The sequence below is a fragment of the Podarcis muralis genome, chromosome 6 (genome assembly GCF_964188315.1).
Source record: "Podarcis muralis chromosome 6, rPodMur119.hap1.1, whole genome shotgun sequence".
In the NCBI taxonomy this organism is placed as follows: domain Eukaryota; kingdom Metazoa; phylum Chordata; class Lepidosauria; order Squamata; family Lacertidae; genus Podarcis; species Podarcis muralis.
The window spans coordinates 64,251,184-64,270,376 of record NC_135660.1 but is presented as its reverse complement, the minus strand read 5'-3'; the positions used below and the strand labels follow the sequence as shown (position 1 = coordinate 64,270,376).

Below are 19,193 nucleotides of genomic sequence, written 5' to 3'. Positions count from 1 at the left end.
CCACACATTATCAAACAAACTCCTTATACAAATTGTGCAAAATATGAATTCAGTATAACAAGGTCAGATCTTTAACTCCAGAGAAAATCAATTTGCATAAATAATACAATATAACACTATCACATCACCAATCAATTAAGAACCACTAAATCTCTTTATAATGGCCCAGTCTTTCTACATGGACAGCACTCAAAAATTCAGCCACTATTAAAGTAATTTGATCATTCCTGTCCAAGAGCAGGTCCTGAGCCATTGGTGGCATAGAATTGAGCCTGTTAAGTTGTAAGGCCTCTAATAATTGTCTTCTGGCATAAATGTCAAAATCACAAGAAAAGAAAATATTTTGAGGCTTTATTTTCTTTCCTAATGTAATTGTCTACTCAATGACACTTTAAAATTGGGAGAAAGTAATCACACAGGAACTTAGGGGAAAGGAACTGCCCTCAATTCATTATACCGTCACAAGGGACTCCTAATAAGGCTTGGACATATCAGAGATAGTATGTACTACCTTTGACCTGTTGGATCCTGTGCCAAGAGGGCTCTCAGTTGGTGAGTTCCTTAATGGATCTAGGACCCAACAAGTGCATGGTGCCTGCTCTGGTTCAGCAGAGACATAACATACATTGCATCCTCCATGCAATGTATAATTGCACAACTCTATTTGGGGAGTTGTGCAATTATACGTGCAATTATATCAAACCTATCCATTCTTAAGGAAATCAGCCCTGAGTGCTCACTGGAAGGACAGATCGTGAAGCTGAGGCTCCAATACTTTGGCCACCTCACAGGAAGAGAAGACTCCCTGGAAAAGACCCTGATGTTGGGAAAGATGGAGGGCACAAGGAGAAGGGGACGACAGAGGACGAGATGGTTGGATAGTGTTGTCAAAGCTACCAGCATGAGTTTGACCAAACTGCGGGAGGCAGTGGAAGACAGGAGTGCCTGGCGTGCTCTGGTCCATGGGGTCATGAAGAGTCGGACACGACTAAACGACTAAACAACAACAACAATTTGGGGAGTAAAGCTCCTAGCATGGCAGCTGCTATTCACACTGATCTCTAGATCGCTTGGCCATGTGCAACAAACACTGTATGCAGAAGTCTGCACCATATGGGTGTTGCTGAAGATTCTCAGCACCTTGCCAGAGTCAGATGCCTGTCACAGCATTTTGCCTGGGCCAAGTGGGTCAGCAGCTTGTAAACTATAGCTGTCTCAACTGGCACTACTGGTTGCAAGCCAATCAGCAGCAGGTGCAGTGTGTGTGTGTGTGTGTGTGTGTGTGTGTGTGTAGACTGGATGAGTTTTGACTTTAGCTAACATTCACACAACTATGTTCCATGCGTGCATTGATTTACTCAAGCCACATATTCCATATCTCTAAAAAGTGACCACCACATTCATAAGTCTATTGCCCTCTTCACTCATTCAGCTGTACGTGTGTCTCTCAGTATATCAAAGAGGCTAATGGCGCGGTGGGCTTCTATTCAAAAGAAACAAGTCATTGGTACACGTTTGGGAATCACTAGTTTAAATCATATGGCTTGTGGGCAATATCTAGTTCCCTAAAGCCTGGGTGTTTATGGACAGTCTTCTTAGGAGCTACAACATTTCCCCGTAGAGCACACAAATGAAAAGTGTGGTTGTACACACACAACACTAAGCTAAGTTATAACTGTGTCTGTGTGAGCTAAAAGACCACTTCTGAGGTTTCCCTTGGCCCATGAAACAAGAACACTTCTTTGTGGTAGCACTCTGTTCACTTGGGTGTTTAAAAACCAGAGAGCAAGTTTTAATTAAAAGAGAAAACCCAGAGGCATCTCACCACAACGTGATTCACAAGAGGCAGCACTGAAAAGGCCATACAGCAAGTGGACTCCTAAATAACAAGAGCCAAATCCTATATTGTCCAGTCCTTCAAACACCATCAGCATGGAAAAAAATATTTAGCTATAGTGAAATAACATACTGTTCAACATTGGCATTAATTGTTTTGAAAACACAGCACACAACAATAGCAGGGGTAGGTATACAAGTGACAGATAAAAAATAATTTAACGCATGTTAGCTCTTGTCTCTGATTCAAATCTTTCTGACATACTTCATGTAGCTATTGTTTTCCCTTACCTGGCACACACAAAAACATTCTAAAAGCAACGTTCCTTTGCAATTACTTTGACATGTTGCTCTCCGCAGAATTGCTCTTGCATGCACCAACAGCACATAAGGTGTCCAGTTAGGATATTTTCCAGTGAAATCTGGACATACAAAAACATGTCTGATTTATTGCACCTGAAGGGTTTCAAACAAAGTCGGCCAAAGACTACCTGTTTAAGCCTCATTGAAAGGAATGGAGATTATGCCTCAAAACCAACTAACAGAATTTAGCATTTACCATATTTTTTGCTCTCCAAGACTCACTTTTTCCCTCCTAAACAGTAAGGGGAAATGTGTGTGCGTCTTATGGAGCGAATGCAAGCTGCGCAGCTATCCCAGAAGCCAGAACAGCAAGAGGGATTGCTGCTTTCACTGCGTAGTGATCCCTCTTGCTGTTCTGGCTTCTGAGATTCAGAATATTTTTTTTCCTTGTTTTCCTCCTCCAAAAACTAGGTGCGTCTTGTGGTCTGGTGCGTCTTATAGAGCGAAAAATACGGTATGTAGCACCCTTCCATACAATCATTTCAGAAAATCCTTCACCTTTAAAAACAGATTGGCATTATTACCTCCATGTTACAGATGAAGGGCTGACACAGAACTGATTCACACAAGTATTTCTATCATCTGGGGACCTTAAACAGTGGGGGTGACTTACATGTGTGAACAGACTATTACAGTTAACTACGGATCAGGCCAACCAGGTGCCTGTGAGAAAACCTGAAGCAGGATCCGAACACATGAGCACTTTCTGTGGTTTCCAGCAACTGGTATTAAGAAACCTTCTTGCCTCAGACTATGGAACAGAGCATAGCCACCATGGCTAGTGGCCATTGATAGCCTTATCCCCCAGAAATTTGTCTTTTAAAGCCATCCAATCTGGTGGCCATCACTGCCTCCTGTGGGAGCAAGCTCCAGTTGGACTGTGCGCTAACGTTATGCTGCAGCCCGGTTTTCTCACCACTTCATATACAATGCTCTTCAGAGCTGGGAAAGACTCTTGACTGAACGTCCAGTGAAGAGCCACTACAAGGAGACATTTGACCTCCGAGTCTGGGGGTACAATAGAGACACAATTCTCGTTCTCTGGCCCTTTATATACACAACGCATTCTATATTATTATTTTTTAATCTGCCTTTGAATCTGAGAATAAGCTTGTCTATTATTATTTTTTACAAAATAGAAACAAACTGTCAGAAAGAATTTTGGCAGTTCTTATAAATCACAAAATCCCACAAGAGATGTGTTTGAAAACCTCAAACTCCTGTCCAACAATGCCCTCTACTGGAAGAATTAAAGCATGCAAGAAAGAGATTTGTCTAACAATACAGTGGTACCTCGGGTTACAGATGCTTCAGGTTACAGACTCCGCTAACCCAGAAATGGTACCTCGGGTTAAGAACTTTGCTTCAGGATGAGAACAGAAATCGCACGGCGATGGCACGGTGGCAGCAGGAGGCCCCATTAGCTAAAGCGGTGCTTCAGGTTAAGAACAGTTTCAGGTTAAGAACGGACCTCCGGAATGAATTAAGTTCTTAACCTGAGGTACCACTGTACTGCATTTGAAGAGGCCTCCGTGAGGAGAACACAAGAGGCATTTTCTGACTGGGGGCAGGTGTCACCAAAAGACAAGAGTAAATTACTTTCTCTGCATCGCCTAAACTTCCTGCTGCTTTTTGCATTGTTCTGTCAGGGTTTGCTGGACATATATACTCAGCTCCAGAGTTGCTTGGTAGACAACATGTAAAGTACTGTATCTAAATTCATGTATTTGTTGAGCCTCTAAATGCCTCCCCCACCCTGAAAAGAGTATTCGATGCTGCTGCTCATCCTGTCCATATACCTATTGTAATGTATGTAGGTGTTCATAAATGCTACTTTATAACTCCGCCCACAAATGTTATATCCAGTATTTTAGGTATAATGGCAGGGATTTAGGTGTGGAACTGGATTGTCCACCTTTGGGTGTTGTGTTCAGCTGGCTTTCTTTTTTCCCCTTCTGCATTTTTTTAAACAATCCAACAAATAAGCACCTGTAATGAAAACCTAAAAAGAAAAGCAGGACTGTAAAGCTCTTAAATGAAAAGGAGGCCACGGATGCATTCAAAGCCATCACAACAGTAATGGATTATTTTTATTTCAGCCAGGTAAGTGAACAGTTAGTGTTAATTTATTAAAGGTTTCAAGGTAAAGAAATCAAATACTGTATTCCAAACAAATAATTCAAATTTATTAGAGAAAAGTTTGCTCCTTAAAGCTAATGCTGTCATCACCCGCCACCACGTGACGGACATTTTACATTTTGCAAAAACAGAACCGTCTTTCCAATGTGAATCAACAGGGTAGAAAGGAACTTAGGAAATTAATCTGTTCTTTGCTAGGTCCATAATTTTTGTAGTTGATCAGCCAGGGCATGTAGTTAATTTACTCAAACATTTTAAATTTGAACATTTTATACCACTACATCATTTGTTCCTTGTGGTAAATATCAATAAGAACTTCGAAGAAATAGTTTACATTAATACTCAACATGTGGTCTGACACATTTGACATTTTTAAAAGTGTCAGATATATGGCATGGTATTCGTCTTGTAACAGCCGAAGAACTTTTCAGCATACTAAAAATGTATTTTAAGTAAGGCCCAGTTCTCACAAACAGCAGAGGAGGTGGTTAAACTTGCTGGATTGTACCATTTTCAGATTTCAGATGGGGGTTCACAGGATTGAATGCTTCTCCATAAGAAAAAAGAAGAAAAATACATCTGCATGTAGAATGCTGGCATGAGAGGGGAAGAGATATGTTTTCTTTGCATGCAGGTGCATTCAGGTATGTAAGAATACAGGTCTACCACGTCATCTGCAGACTGAGAACTAGCCCTCCCCCTGCCCATGGCCCAATAATCTTTTTTCCCCCCCAGCTCAGCGTACCACAAATAAGGATTTCCGGTGCTACAAGGAATAGATAACTCATTGTGCGCGAGTTTCTGAAAGGAAAGGTTGAAGTCTTCTTCCTATTTTCGGTGGATTTGATGACAACATGGGCAGTCCAAGAAAGTTTGGGGAAGATGGAAACACGGTTTAATAATAATAATAATAATAATAAAAATGAAGGCAACAAGATTCATTACTTTACTGCTCACACTATATACTAGTTTTGCGGTTTCACCTGAAACCAACAGCAATCATGAAACGTCATGAAAGATTTAATAAAAAAAATCTCCTAGAGCAATTACTAAAAGAATAATTATATCACACTAGGTCAGTAAACCCCAGAAGAAAAATAATAAAATAAAACCAGTGTCGTCACATACCTTAGGTCCATTTCCCACACAGTATCCACTTTTTAGATACGATCCATAAAAATCTGCCATGTTTGGCCACATTGCACATTTTTTTTTGTCTTAAAAAAATGTTTTATACAGTTAAAAATGCCTCTTTTTTCTTTTAGATTCCTGGTACGAATTCTGAAGCTAATGTCCAACCCTAAAGTTAAAAGATCAGCTAAAAGGAGTTTAAATTATTATTTACAAATCCAGCAGGTACAAGTGTCCATCATGGCTTCTTTCCATCCTCCTAGCAGCTGTCCGTCTTGTAGCAGCTTCTACAGGCATTGGGCTCCTGGAGGCTTCATCATTGATCATCTGTCATTTTAAGCAATTCCAGAAGGGCCCCAACAGCACCGAAATAACCCTTCAAAGTTATTGAAAGGAGAGGAAGGAGTTAGTACGTAATGTTATTTGAGCTCAAACCAATTGTCACAGAGTCAATGAGTTCAGCACAACATAAAACAAATGCTCTCTCTCTCTCTTTAAACAAAGGTGCAAGTCTGAAAACATCTGAAAGATCAGACAAGCAGGTACTGCAAAACAAAATACAGTGCTGTTTGAGAGCAAAGGAAGGAATCCATACCAGCCAGGGCCAATTCTACTGGAAATTCAAGTGAATGCTGGGAGCAGCAAGCAAGCATATTGTCTATTCAGTAGAGCTGTTCTCAGAAGTTCTGAACGCTTAAAAGTAGTTGGGCCCAGTAAAAGATGACATAAATATTCCACATTTTGTACAAATACACTGGGCCCAACTACGCAAAAGCCAGAACTGATTTTGTTTGCATGCATATGTCACTGGATGTCATTTGGAACTTCTTCCAGTGGAAGAAATGTTTGGACCCTTGGAGAGCCATCGTAACATAAACAGGTAATTTCCTTGCCTGTATTTTACTTGCACTGAGCTGTAAGTAAGGCACTGGGTTGCTGTACAAGTCCCTACACCTGAGGACGTGGATAGAGACTTCTATAAGTGTGCTATAAGAGTCACAAGGACATCTAAGCTTGCCAGTATGGTGTGGTATGGAAACAGGCCCTAAGGGAGATTTCACAGTTTCTTATAGCTTTATCATTCTACTCTCAATTGGTTAAATGGGGGGGGGGGCATGGCTCAGCTTCTTATGCATTACAGGTGCCATTTGGAAACTACTTTAACAGAGCATGAGAACCTTAACTATGTGCTGAATTGTTTGCACCATTTCACCATGTGAGTAAAGCAGTTTTCTCCACAGTGTTGGAAAGAGCCAGAAAGGGTTATGTGGAGAGGAAGGAGCTGTTACATCCCAATGGTTCACCCAGTGAAGACAGCATCCCCTCTGAATGAATTAAAACAGCCTTCAAGTGGCGCGCGCACACACAGAGAGAGAGCGCTGTGTTTACATGTCATGCTAAACCATAATTTAGCACAAAATCAAAGAGCAGGAATGAGCTTCAGCAAGCCTTAGGCTTGCCCTTTCCTCTTCCACCTGTCTAGGAGGCATTTAGAAGCTGTCTGCTTAGTTGAGACTCCGTGGTTAATCTTAACAACTGTTAGTTTAAACAAGCCCGCTTCTCTAACTATGATATGAAGTTGACTTGTTTGAAAATAACAATAGCTAATGGCAACCACAGGGTTTGTCTGGATGACGTGACAAATCACATTCAGCGAAAGTAAAAGCTGTAGCTCCTGATACCAAAGTAACCCAAGCTGGGTTGTTTAAACTAACTACAGTGGTACCGTGGTTCTTGAACTTAATCTGTTCTGGAAGTCCGTTTGACTTCGAAATGTTAAAAAACCAAGGCGCGGCTTCTGATTGGTGCAGGCGCCCCGGAAACAATAGCCGACAGCTGCACCGGACGTTTGGCTTCCAAAAAACGTTTGAAAACAGGAACACTTCCAGGTTTTCGGTGCTTGGGAACCAAGGCATTTGAGAACCAAGGTACCACTGTACTGCAAAGATAGTATAGTCCTGGGCACTACAGCAAACTGGTTAATCTATCACTATCTATTCCCAGATCTATCGCTACCAAGCACCTGCATTCATGAAAACTAATTACAAAAACTCCTATTCGACTCTATAACACAAAAGATTTGATTTTTGCATTCCATTGCTTCTATACTAATTAGGTATTGGACTTCTACAGTTCACAGCCTTTCCCCACCCCTGCACAGTTGTGTTAAGACCCATCAATTATCCCAAATTAAAAGTGTTCCTTTCCCATTGTCATTGGCTGGCTGCACATAAACTACAACAGCAGATATCACCTCTATATTTGAATGGGTCTTTCTATTTACATTTTGGGAACTGGAGAAAACCCAATCACAACTCAAACCTAGCAGACTTCACTAGCAGATCAACCAAGTTAAATATATATACATATTTCTTTTGAACAGTCTTTACCTCGTGTTCCAAAAAGAGAGCTTTGAGTTGTCCCTTTGACCAGTAGTCCATGGCATATGCAAGTACCTTCATAGCGACCATGTTGATTCTCAGGAAGTTTCCGACAAACACCACCCTCTCAATGTTCTGCAAATAATAGGAAAATATATACATTCAACAGGGTGCCATGTTTAGCTTAAAACTTATGGAATTCACAGCTATGATATTCATTCAGTGTTCATCAGATGTCTCCTAACAGTAAAGCATCAGAAAGACAATCAAAACTAGATTACCTTATTTAAATGGGATTGTACACCAGTGGAACTTTTCTCCTTAAACTAGATCGCTATTTTTGAGGGCAATGTTATGAATTTTATGTACAGTCAAACCTCGGCTCCCGAATGGCTCCATTTTCGAATGAAAAAGGTTTGACTATAGTACTATTAAGACCGTCAAGAGTTGTTTGACAGTGGGATAATAATAATAAAATAATAAAATAATAATAATAATAATTTATTATTTATACCCCGTCCATCTGGCTGAGTTTCCCCAGCCACTCTGGGCGGCTCCCAATCAAGTGTTAAAAACAGTACAGCGTTACATATTAAAAACTTCCCTGAACAGGGCTGCCTTAAGATACCCTCTGAATGTCAGGTAGTTGTTTATCTCTTTGACATCTGATGGGAGGGTGTTCCACAGGGCGGGCGCCACTACCGAGAAGGCCCTCTGTCTGGTTCCCTGTAGCCTCACTTCTCGCAATGAGGGAACCGCCAGAAGGCCCTCGGCGCTGGATCTCAGTGCCCGGGCTGAACGATGGAGGTGGAGACGCTCCTTCAGGTATACAGGACCGAGGCCGTTTAGGGCTTTAAAGGTCAGCACCAACACTTTGAATTGTGCTCGGAAACGTACTGGGAGCCAATGCAGATCTCTCAGAACCGGTGTTATGTGGTCTCAGCGGCTACTCCCAGTCACCAGTCTAGCTGCCGGATTCTGGATTAATTGCAGTTTCCGGGTCACCTTCAAAGGTAGCCCCACGTAGAGTGTGTTGCAGTAGTCCAAGCGGGAGATAACTAGAACATGCACCACTCTGGCAAGACAGTCTGTGGGCAGGTAGGGTCTTAGCCTGTGTACCAGGTGGATGGACCCCCTAGGGAGGTTGTGGACAATTTTCACTTAGCAACTACATTTTTAAGTAAAGCAAGCAGCCCCCATGATAACACAACCTACCAAATGTCCTCCAGATAGCCACCAAAAAACTATACTATCCCATCTTCTCTCCCACCCGTACATATTGTGATACGTATTCTGTGATAGATGAACAAACTAAGGAAGAGAACAGCAAGGGAGAGACACTCTAGGCTCCAATCCTATACACACATCCATCAGTATTTAGCATGACTGATCTGCTTTGGAAAGAACAGGACAGCAAAAAATGTTCAAGTTCACACTACCTAGGGTGGTCAAAGTGTAAATCCCAACAGTGCAGTTTCAGTCCCAAACTGACAGTCCAATTAACACCCTTGGGGGCTTGGGTGACTAAATAAGCACCAGCCTCTTCTTATGAATCACTGCAAGTTATTTTTTGCTTGGAAATCTTTCAGGTGCTAATGTGATAAGGACTAGTGTTAATCAAGCACATCTGAAGTCTGCCTCCCCTGACAACTCAGTGCTTTTCCGACATTCCAATCAGTAAAATCAGAAAATACTTAGTTTGGCATTTGTATGGTGCTTTTTTGAACTTCTCTTTGAAACCCCCTCAGAACATTTTTATCTTTACGAGTACCCTGTTAAGTGGGCTGGTGCTGCTTCCATCCCCAAATCTGAAGCTAAGTGATGGCCGCTTAGAGGCCACCCATCTTGAATTGAGTGAAACCTTTGCTGGGACACAGTCCATGCCCTTTACTACTTAAGCTTCTAGAAGTGTTTTTTAAAACAAACAAACAAAAATCCTAAATGTTTATAGAAACATGGAGGCTTCATTTTAAAGATGACTTAGGGATTCTCTATAACACAATCTATTTAGCTAGCTGTCTTACCATGTAAAAATGTACATGGCTCAACCATGGTCTTAAGAAAAAATGGGGAGCTTAGGGAGGAAAGAACAATTTGCTACTTGCCTTCCACCTAACAGAGGCACAGAAGTTTGGCTTTGTAATAGGCAAGCTTCCCATGTTCAAATCTCTGTTAAGGTACCAATAATGGTTTGGAAGAACATACGAAATGAGCCATAGATTAACAAACTCCAGACCTTTGCAAAAATGTTGCTGGGTTCAGAAGACAACTGGGATGCAGGAGCTAGTAGAGATCCCTAAAATCCATTTTTCCCCTTGTCAAATAGAATTCATTAACTCATTCCTTTATTTGTATGCCGCTATTCCGCACACATATCATGCTCAAAGTGGCTTACAACAAAGCAACAGGGATGCATTTCAAACAATCACCACAAGAACTGTTTCATAATAACATAGCAAAACAATAACATAGCAACAATTTCATAACGTAGCAAAATAATAGCAATTTCATAGTAACAGTTTATCTGAATCTGTGCAATCCCATCTATTTATATTTGTATCGTATCACAAGTTCCTTCGTGATATTCATGCTTTCACAAGCAAATCACCATCATCCTCTTCCAAAACCAAATATGCCAGTCTACAAGTGGCGATCAGTCTCTTCATTTTAAATGTACCCTGTGTTGCTCACTGCAGCTAACTCTCTATGCTTTGATAGCCCTGTACAATGCTGCTTGAACTCCATGCCACAAGGCAACACTGTAAAGAAGCTGAAAGCAAAGAGAAAGACTACTTGTTTCCCCGAGAAGCTTCTAACAATACTTCGATACAAAAGGTTTATCATCATTCAGGACGTTCTCAGTCGCCAACACTGAAGCAATTAACAAATGGATTTGTATGTACTGGATTTGCCGGGTTTGTTATATATTAGACTTCTGCAACTCCACCAAATGCCCCAAAGTTATGGCAGACATGTGGCTGTTGTCAAAACAGCGAACCTGTGTTTTTTCCTTCTCTCTCTCTCTCCCTTACTGCAGAAAACGAAGCTACAGGGCACCAGGCAGAGGGCCTTCTTAGTAGTGGCACCCACCCTGTGACCGTCAGATGTCAAGGAGATAAGTAACTATACAACCTTCAGAAGATACCTGAAGGCAGCCCTGTACTGAGAAGTTTTATTGTTTAATGTTTTATGTTTTTGTATATGCTGGAGGCAGCCCAGAGTGGCTGGGGCAACCCAGTCAGATGGGGGGGTATAGATAATTATTTATTATTATTATTATTATTATTATTATTATTATTATTTGCAACGGAGTATTCCATTGTTGTGAGTTTACCTGCCTCAACAAGTGACGCAGCCAATTAAATGAACAGGAAGTAAAATATGGAGCTTACATGAAATGTTAATTATAGATAGATAAGACTGTCCCTGCCCGCAGACTCATAAGTCTAGTAGAAACAACACAAAAGGGGGGGAAATGGGTAGAGAACAAGAAAGTAAACACTAGAGCAGCTGCTGCTTCAATGGCTGAAGGATGCCCTTGGCAAGAGGTATTGGCTTCACAACTACAGGTGTTGACTTGCCAAAAGCCACCACTGAGCGTCACTGCTGAACAGTGATGCTCTTCCTAGCTCTGCACTGCACTGGCGCCAACTTGCAGGTGTCAAGTTAACAAATGCACACCTTCAAAGGTGCCATGCCATAGTCAACACCACTATCAAACCAGGTTCCATCAGGCATATGAATATGACTGGAAGCTCTTGTGGGTTGACCTTAAAAAGAATGCAGAGAAGTTTCTGGACGCTACAGGGTTCTCCAGACGGTAGCCCAAAAGAAATAAAAAAAAATCCAGAATGCTTGACTGAATGACAACCAATTTGACAGCAAGCATTCAGGAAGAATTTCACACAAAGGACCTATCAGAGTACAAAGTAGTATTCACTACCAGCCTCATTCACCACCACATCAGTTCACATGGTTACACTGTTAATATTGGTGGTCTAAAAGGACAAAGCTGAGAAGCAGGCTTTGCCAGAGGTGGGATTCCATTGCTGGTGCTCAACTATAAGAATTCGCCAGGAGACGTCAAGCACTGTTGTATGAATGAAGAGGCACTGTGATTCTGTTCGTTTTAGCCATTGAAAAGAAAACTCTGTGGATCGTTCTGTCAAAGCTTCACATGTGAGCATGGTGTGCACTGCAAAAAAATGTCCTTCGGTATTTAACTAATGCAAAACCAGAGATCAAAGTAAGGCAGTAGCACAACAGCTGCTTTCAAAAAAATCAGCATGTTCTTACCTCATTCAGAGCACACATCCGAGCGATGGAGCCGATGTTATTGGTGATGGTAACTAAGGTCGCTCTTGCTAGGTCCTCTTTACTGATGGAATCTCGCTTTTCTTTGCTCATCATGTTGCCGAAGCTGTGTGATAATACTAGAGGATATGATCTTTCTTACATTTTTCAGAAAGGCCAAGGTTTCTAAAAAATACGTTTTTCAGTAGTTTGCCCGGGACAAACAGGCGTCACCATCGCAGGATGCAAGACACGCACACAGACACAGAGGACGTCAACTAACTTTACTGAGCTAGCACCACCCTCTTACAAAATTACAAAATTTCATATTGAAAGCTTTTACCATTTTTTTAAACATTGTGGATACTTAGTAGTAAGCAATTCTCCTAAATAACAGAGTCTTGCAACGTCTGCGGGCCAACTTTGACAGGTAAGCAGACAAGTTTACATCATATGGCTGGCATGGGTTGTCCTGCTCACCTGACAACATCACTTGTGCAGTGCTTCCCAATTGCCTGACAGTCAGCGGGTTGTCAGGTACTTGGGAACCATGGTGCAAGGGCCTCTGACAGCCCTACACTCAGCAAACGGCTGACATAGGTCTTTCTGCAGGTATCAGTGCGTGAGCACATTTCACATGGAGAACTCAAGTCATGCGGCCAATTCAGAAGGGCTCCTCGCCTCTCCTCTGACAGACGGTAAGTGCAACCCTGTTTTCTGCAGTGATCCACTGCATGATCAATTTCCCCATGAGGAACACAGTCAAGCAGCCAATCCAACCGCCTCTCTACCTGCGCCACACCTGTCATCACACATGGGGGCAGGTGGGCAGGTGGAAGTTTGCCACCCCTGCTTTAAAGGCTATTAACTTTGGTATGAAATACACAGAAAAGCTGTTGGATATTACAGAAGTAAAAAATTCCTTTCAAGGCAAGATTAATGTACAAGCAACGCATCCTGAAAGCAAAGCGATATGATACAAGTGAGCTGAAATTAATCAAACTAGGGTCCTAAGCAGTACACATAATTAATTATACCCACATAAGCATTACACATGGAGGCCCAGCTATAATTTTAAATACAAACACAGGCAACCAAACTTTATTTTCAGGAAAACTGTTTTGGGAGGGTCCAATTTGATGCAGAACGCATGCAAAACCTTTTCCACAAAACCTCTTATCCACTCCAAATTAACCCCCAGTGATCTGCCCCCCCCCCCCCGGTGGTATTTCAAATGTGCAGGAAAAAAGCTTAGCAGGGACAATTTGGAACAGAAAAGCAACAGGTAAGGAAAACACACACACTTCTTTCTACTCCTGTCCCTCCTGAAGCAGTTTTTCCTGAAGAACAAAATAGCTACCTACTTGGGTTTGGTTGCATGCAACATGTTGTTAGGCTCTCAATATCTAAATCCAGATTTCCCAAACTTGGCTCTCCAGCTGTTTTTGGACCACAACTCCCATTATCCCTTGCTAGTGGAACCAGTGGTCAGGGATGATGGGCGTTGCAATCCAAAAACAGCTGGAGAGCAAAGTTTGGGAAACCCCGATCTAAGTAATCTCCCATCATCTGCAATAACTCATTTATATATGAGCAGTTGATATTTACCTTGATGCTACGGCAGATCCCTGAAGACCAAACCGTTCATAGTCTCCTCCATAAATATCCTTCACCAGCTTATCAACATTGGTGCTGTCCCCTTTAGCTGCCATTTCCAGAGCTTCTTCAAAAGTCTCACAGCCAGTCAGCAAACAACACAGGCCCAGGAATGTACCACCACCGAGACTAGGAGGAAGAGAAGACTCATTTCAGCCAACTTGCAACTTGCAGATTTTCTTGTTTTGTTTTATGCTGTTTTTGCTGTATGTGTTATTTGTTTATTGTTGTAAGTCACTCTGAGTTACTTTTGTTTGGGTTTTTTCAAAGCAACTAACAAGTTTAATAAATAATAATTGTTAGTAACAACCGTCTGGATTCCTAAATAGCCTATTCTCTGGGCAAGCTTCAAATGCCTTTCTTCAAGAAAGCCCCTCAAACTGAAACTTCACTATGATGCACTGGTTAAAGGGTGGTGGAGGAACTGCATCTTGATAGCTTAAGGTATGGTGCATCTGGTTGTAATCTGAAGACTGTGTTCTGTTCAAATGTAATCAGACATGGCTCCCCTGGTCAGAGCAGGAGTAACAAGTCATAAAGCCTTGGTTTGTCACTATGTCGAAATCTGGGATTGTGTCTCCCACCGGTCCCCCAAAAACATGATCAGAAAGCCAACAAGAAGTCACAGCTTCATGTTGGCAAACAACAGTGATTTAAGGAGAAACAAACCACAATGACAAGCCGTGTTTCACGGCTTATTGCTGGTACCAGGGGAGGAGTGAAGCAGGAAGGATCAAGCAGTTGCCACCAGCATCCTGTTCAAATCCTGATAAGCCATTGACCATGCCTTATCGTTCTGTGTGAATCAATCTATTGTCAGACTTGCAGGAAGGAAGATAGGAGCAGTACCTGATTTCTAGAAGACACCCTGTTTGAAGATAATACTTTTCAAGAATCTGATTTTCAAGCTAAGCTAAAGCAATAAATTGTTGATATCACACCTGCAAAAAGTTGCAGATCTCTTAAGAACATTCTGCTCAAACATGTTGGCTAACAGTCCTGTGGAATTAAGTGGGGAAGTCTGCTTTGGTCTCAGATCCATACAGTGTGGTTCAGTAGCTCTGGGGAAGAAGGTGGGTTCAAATCACAGGCTGCGCCATGGTGTCCCTTAGCTCTGAAGCCTCAGCTCAGGGGCATTTTATTTATTTTTCTGCCTCACATATGCTTGAGGAGGTTTAGATAGCATTAACCTGACTTCAGGAGGCCCTCTGTAAAAATAATAAAACAATTCAGAACCTCCAGTCTAGACAGGTTGGTATTTTCTTTTAGCAAGAGCTGTTTCCTGCAGGTAGTATATTCACCTGGTCCCCGTAACTCTCTTATAGTTGTCCTTGGAATACACAGCTAAGATGCTGACCCCGGAGCCTATGTTAACCAGCAACATAGGAAAAGGATTATCAAGGCAGTAAGGCTTTTTCTGACACCGTTCAGGATCTGCGGGGTTTTCAAAATAATAGCACTCCGGGTGGCCATTGAAACCGACAGAATCCACATAGAGCAGGCCCTGGATCAAGCAGTCCAACTCATCTAGCTTATGAAGCTGGAGGTCAGCAATCTGGAAGAGAAGTTAATAAATGAACACTCGTTGATACAGTGTTAAGAAACCTAATGGAAGAGTCAAAAGGCCCTGCTGAAGTACTTTGTACTGTTTGAGTTGCACAACAGGTCATCACTAAAGTAATTAAGAAGTATTTGCACAGGAAGTTCATAATCAAGCAAGCAGGTTGGCCATCAGCATGAAAACAAGCACATCACAAGGTCAAGCCATGTTGTGCATTTCGAGGTTTGGGGGTTGTTGTTTTTCGCTCCTTGAAGACACTGCGATACAGACCATAGTTGCTGGATTTTTTAAAGGAAATCTTAAGTGGTTTCGAAAGAAGGATCTACCCATCCCACTTTCACCTGAAATCAAATAGATTTTTAATATTGTCCCCAAAGCCTACACAACCTGTTTTCCAAGAGATGAGTCAAACAAAATGCTTTTGTAACTTATGAGAAGCAATATTGCCCTCAAACATTTTCATTTCCCATAACAATGTATGTTGCCAGCTTTAAAGTGCAATTATAAAGCCACCAGCTATGCAGCAAAGTCCAGCCTAACAGCAACTTTAAAACAAATGTGACCTTTCAAATTTGAGGGACAGGCAACATGGCCTTTGTCCACTGCCTCACAGAAAAAAAGGCCTTCTCTCTAGTGAAGAGATTTTCAAACCGTGTGCCATATAGCTGCCAGCTCTATAGGCAAACGGTGACATAACTGGGTTTCTGAGGCTTGCAGCATGTTTCCCCACAGAGGAACTGCAGAAAGAATGCAGTTGGTCAAGTAAGCCGTAGGCTCAAAAAGGTTGAAAACCTCTGCTCCAGTGTGAATACCAACAGCCTGGGGATATGCTCTCTCCCTTGCACACCTCTGGTGCTGATCCCCACTTACTTTACTCAGGTACCAAATCTGCAGCCGTGAGATGCACACAGGGAAGAGCAAATAATCCACTGAATTACACACCCTGGGTTTGAGCTCCCTGGCCAACGGTTGCCAATCCCTCAGGTTGAACAAAATTTGTGCAGTTGAATACAAAACACCACACAAAAGTCGAGCCTAATTAAAAATCCACCTTTGCACTGAAGTTCCCATTAGTCATTATAGTTGTGGGTGGTAGGGAAAGAGGACTAGTTTTTACCATGAAAACAAAAACACACACACACGTACCAAGAACTGGTCTGTTTTCTTAGTCAACCTACAACCACACAGGCAATATAATTGAGTTTTGCATAATGAATGAAGGGTGTATAACTGAAACTGTAGTCCATCACAGGACTGGAAATATCAGCTGCTTCTGTTACAGTGTTGAAACAGCTCTGTTACCATCCCTTCCCTGGAGGGATCCATTCGTTAGTGAAACGTACAATCTGAAACCCATACGTTGTTTGCGTATAATGCATGCTCTGAAAATTGTGTTGGGTGGGGGTTTTAACTGACACTTCAAAAGTCGGCAGAGAATAATCGTTCCCACCTCTCTTCTAGAATTAAGGTGCCATAAGGTGAAAAACAAAAGAACGTGTGTGCATGTGTTACATAATCCTCAGCGGCATGCTCACCCACAGAAAGCAATACAGAAAGAGTATCATCTTACTTACCTTGCCTCACCCATTGCCTCAGGACAGCAGCAAACACTGTAAACATTCTGAGAATTGTAAGTTGACACAGACCTGCCTGAATTCTTAGTGGAATCTGTTCAGGGGTTGTGTGATTTTGAAAAACAAATGCTTCTCTTGTACTTTTAAACAAGAAAAGCAGGCCAAGGAAGTACCGTATTTTTCGCTCTATAGGACATACTTTTTCCCCTCCAAAAATTAAGGGGAAATGTGTATGCGTCCTATGGAGCGAATGCAGGCTCCTTGGCTTCAGCAATAGCAACGCGAAGCCTCCAAAGCGCAGAGGGAGCGCTCCCTCCACGCTCCGGAGGCTTCATGTTGCTTTCGCTGAAGCCTGGAGAGCAAGAGGGGTCAGTGCGCAAAGACCCCTCTCGCTCTCCAGGCTTCAGGGATAGCCACATGAACCGTTTGGAGCGCAGCAGGAACTCGTGCTGTGCTCTGAAGGCTTCAGGCTTCAGCAGAGAGGGAGAGCTGCGCAGCGCCCCTTCAGCAAAGTGGGAGGAGAAATGGAAGGGGCTCCGTTTCTCCTGCCACTTCGCTGAAGGGGCGCTGAGCAGAGAGGGGGAGAAATTTTTTTTCTTGTTCTCTTCCTCTAAAACAAGGTGTGCCCTATGGTCGGGTGCGTCCTATAGAGCGAAAAATATGGTAGTTACTGTGCCTATGGGAACAGCTGGTATCACTCAAAGAAAAATTACATTGGGGGTTTGGGCATCTTTTTACAGGACTTCCTGACTTCAGGCAAAGTTTTGGAAGCAGCCAGAGAAGAACGTTCTGCAAAATTTATAGATCAACAACTCCTGCTAATCTTCAGAAAATACCAGAGCTCCCAGTACAAGATCTCCATACAGCTATTTAAATCAGAAACTTTTTTAAAAAAGTCAACCTGCAGTCCAGCATTGTTTTCTTTCTTTTAAATTAAGTGTCATGCCTATAGTTCTACAACTACGGCTCACCTGAGCAGACAGCCATGTTTGGAGGAAAGGAAAGCAGTAGCACCACCAGTTATGTATGGTTTCTTGAAGTGATTCAGAAAACCAGTTCACTGAGCTCCCTCTTAACCACTCACTCAAGCGGCCAGTTTTCCTTAAAAAGCATGGATGTGTAATCCTATAATTCAGTGGTAACCTATCGGCCCTGCCCTCACATCTTTTACACACATACAGCAACCACATATTGAGGAATACCTGCAAAATGCATTCAGTTGCTCCCCATAATCTGATTGTGTACAAAGCTGCAGGTAGAAGCACACTATAGCCATTTCCCCGATCATGAGGCAGCTGCACAACCTCCATGTCCACAAAAACACCAACAAGGAACGGTCAACCTGACCCCAATGGAACACCAATGCCTGCTAACAAAAAAACGGGAACTTGCTTTGTTGACAGACTCCGACTACAATACACAGTTTGAGGCTGTGTGGCATGCTGAGTCGAAGCTGTGCTTTCCTGCATTTAGTCTTAATACTGATAAAAATAAGAAATATAAGGAGAAAATTCTGAGCGTGATGTATGTGTTAACACGGCATAACAGATATTGCCACCCCTGTGCCTCCTTTATCTCTCCCCCCCCCCCCCCCCGAGACACCGACAGTAGTTAGCACTTGTAGTTAACTACTCTCCTCAGTTAGCACTTATTGAAGCTTAAAGGCAGGTTTGCTGGCTTGGAGTGACAAAAATAAACAATGACGTCCTAAGGTCTGACTGACACAAATACACCCCCTGTATTTGATCTGGCAGCACCAGGAAAGGGGTAGGAAAGAGCTCCTTAAACCAAGACATTGTGCAAACAAAACATACCGTTCGAAAGTCTTCTTCAAACTTGTAAGCTCCGCCTCCCGTGGCACAAAGCGTGGTGTGCAAGCTTGAGAAGTTCTTTTCACTACCCATCTGTATGAACCTGTGCATAGCACAGCTTGGAAAACGGATGAAATGAAGGTTCCCTTTCCGCCCACACATAGTCAAGTTTTTCAGTTCGAGGTGGACATCTCGAATCCCAGTTTTACCGTAGGCTGTATTGGAAGTCAAGTACTTCCTGATGCTTTTCAGGTTTTCCACCTCCTCCTGTTCCTCCTCAGCGGTAATGTCCTTTGGTTCAAAGTAGACCAGTTTCACAAGCGTCCCACCAATATCCATGCCAAACCAGGGGAACGCTGGAGAAGGGGCAGGAATAGAAGGGAAACAAAAAGAAGAATTAATGTGAGCATTCTTAAAGTATTTCTAAAGGTGGGACTTTAAGGGTAAC

At 42.4% G+C, this 19,193-nt stretch overlaps 1 protein-coding gene across 6 annotated transcripts in view; it reads right to left on the bottom strand.

The window, feature by feature from the left end:
- Positions 1-4,253: 4,253 nt before the first annotated feature.
- Positions 4,254-19,193, bottom strand: part of PANK1 (pantothenate kinase 1) — a 35,699-nt gene continuing 20,759 nt past the window's right edge. For 5 of the 6 annotated variants that reach the window (XM_028729725.2, XM_028729727.2, XM_077930466.1 and 2 more), the window contains exons 2-7: positions 18,749-19,101; positions 15,101-15,354; positions 13,752-13,928; positions 12,147-12,270; positions 7,860-7,985; positions 4,254-5,845 (exon numbers count right to left, since the gene is read on the bottom strand). In XM_028729725.2, coding sequence (XP_028585558.2) covers positions 5,786-5,845; positions 7,860-7,985; positions 12,147-12,270; positions 13,752-13,928; positions 15,101-15,354; positions 18,749-19,101 — 1,094 coding nt within the window. In that variant the 3' untranslated portion in view covers positions 4,254-5,785. Of the gene's footprint in view, positions 5,846-7,859; positions 7,986-12,146; positions 12,284-13,751; positions 13,929-15,100; positions 15,355-18,748; positions 19,102-19,193 lie in introns of those variants that run through there. The other variant, XM_077930464.1, reaches the window with a different exon arrangement.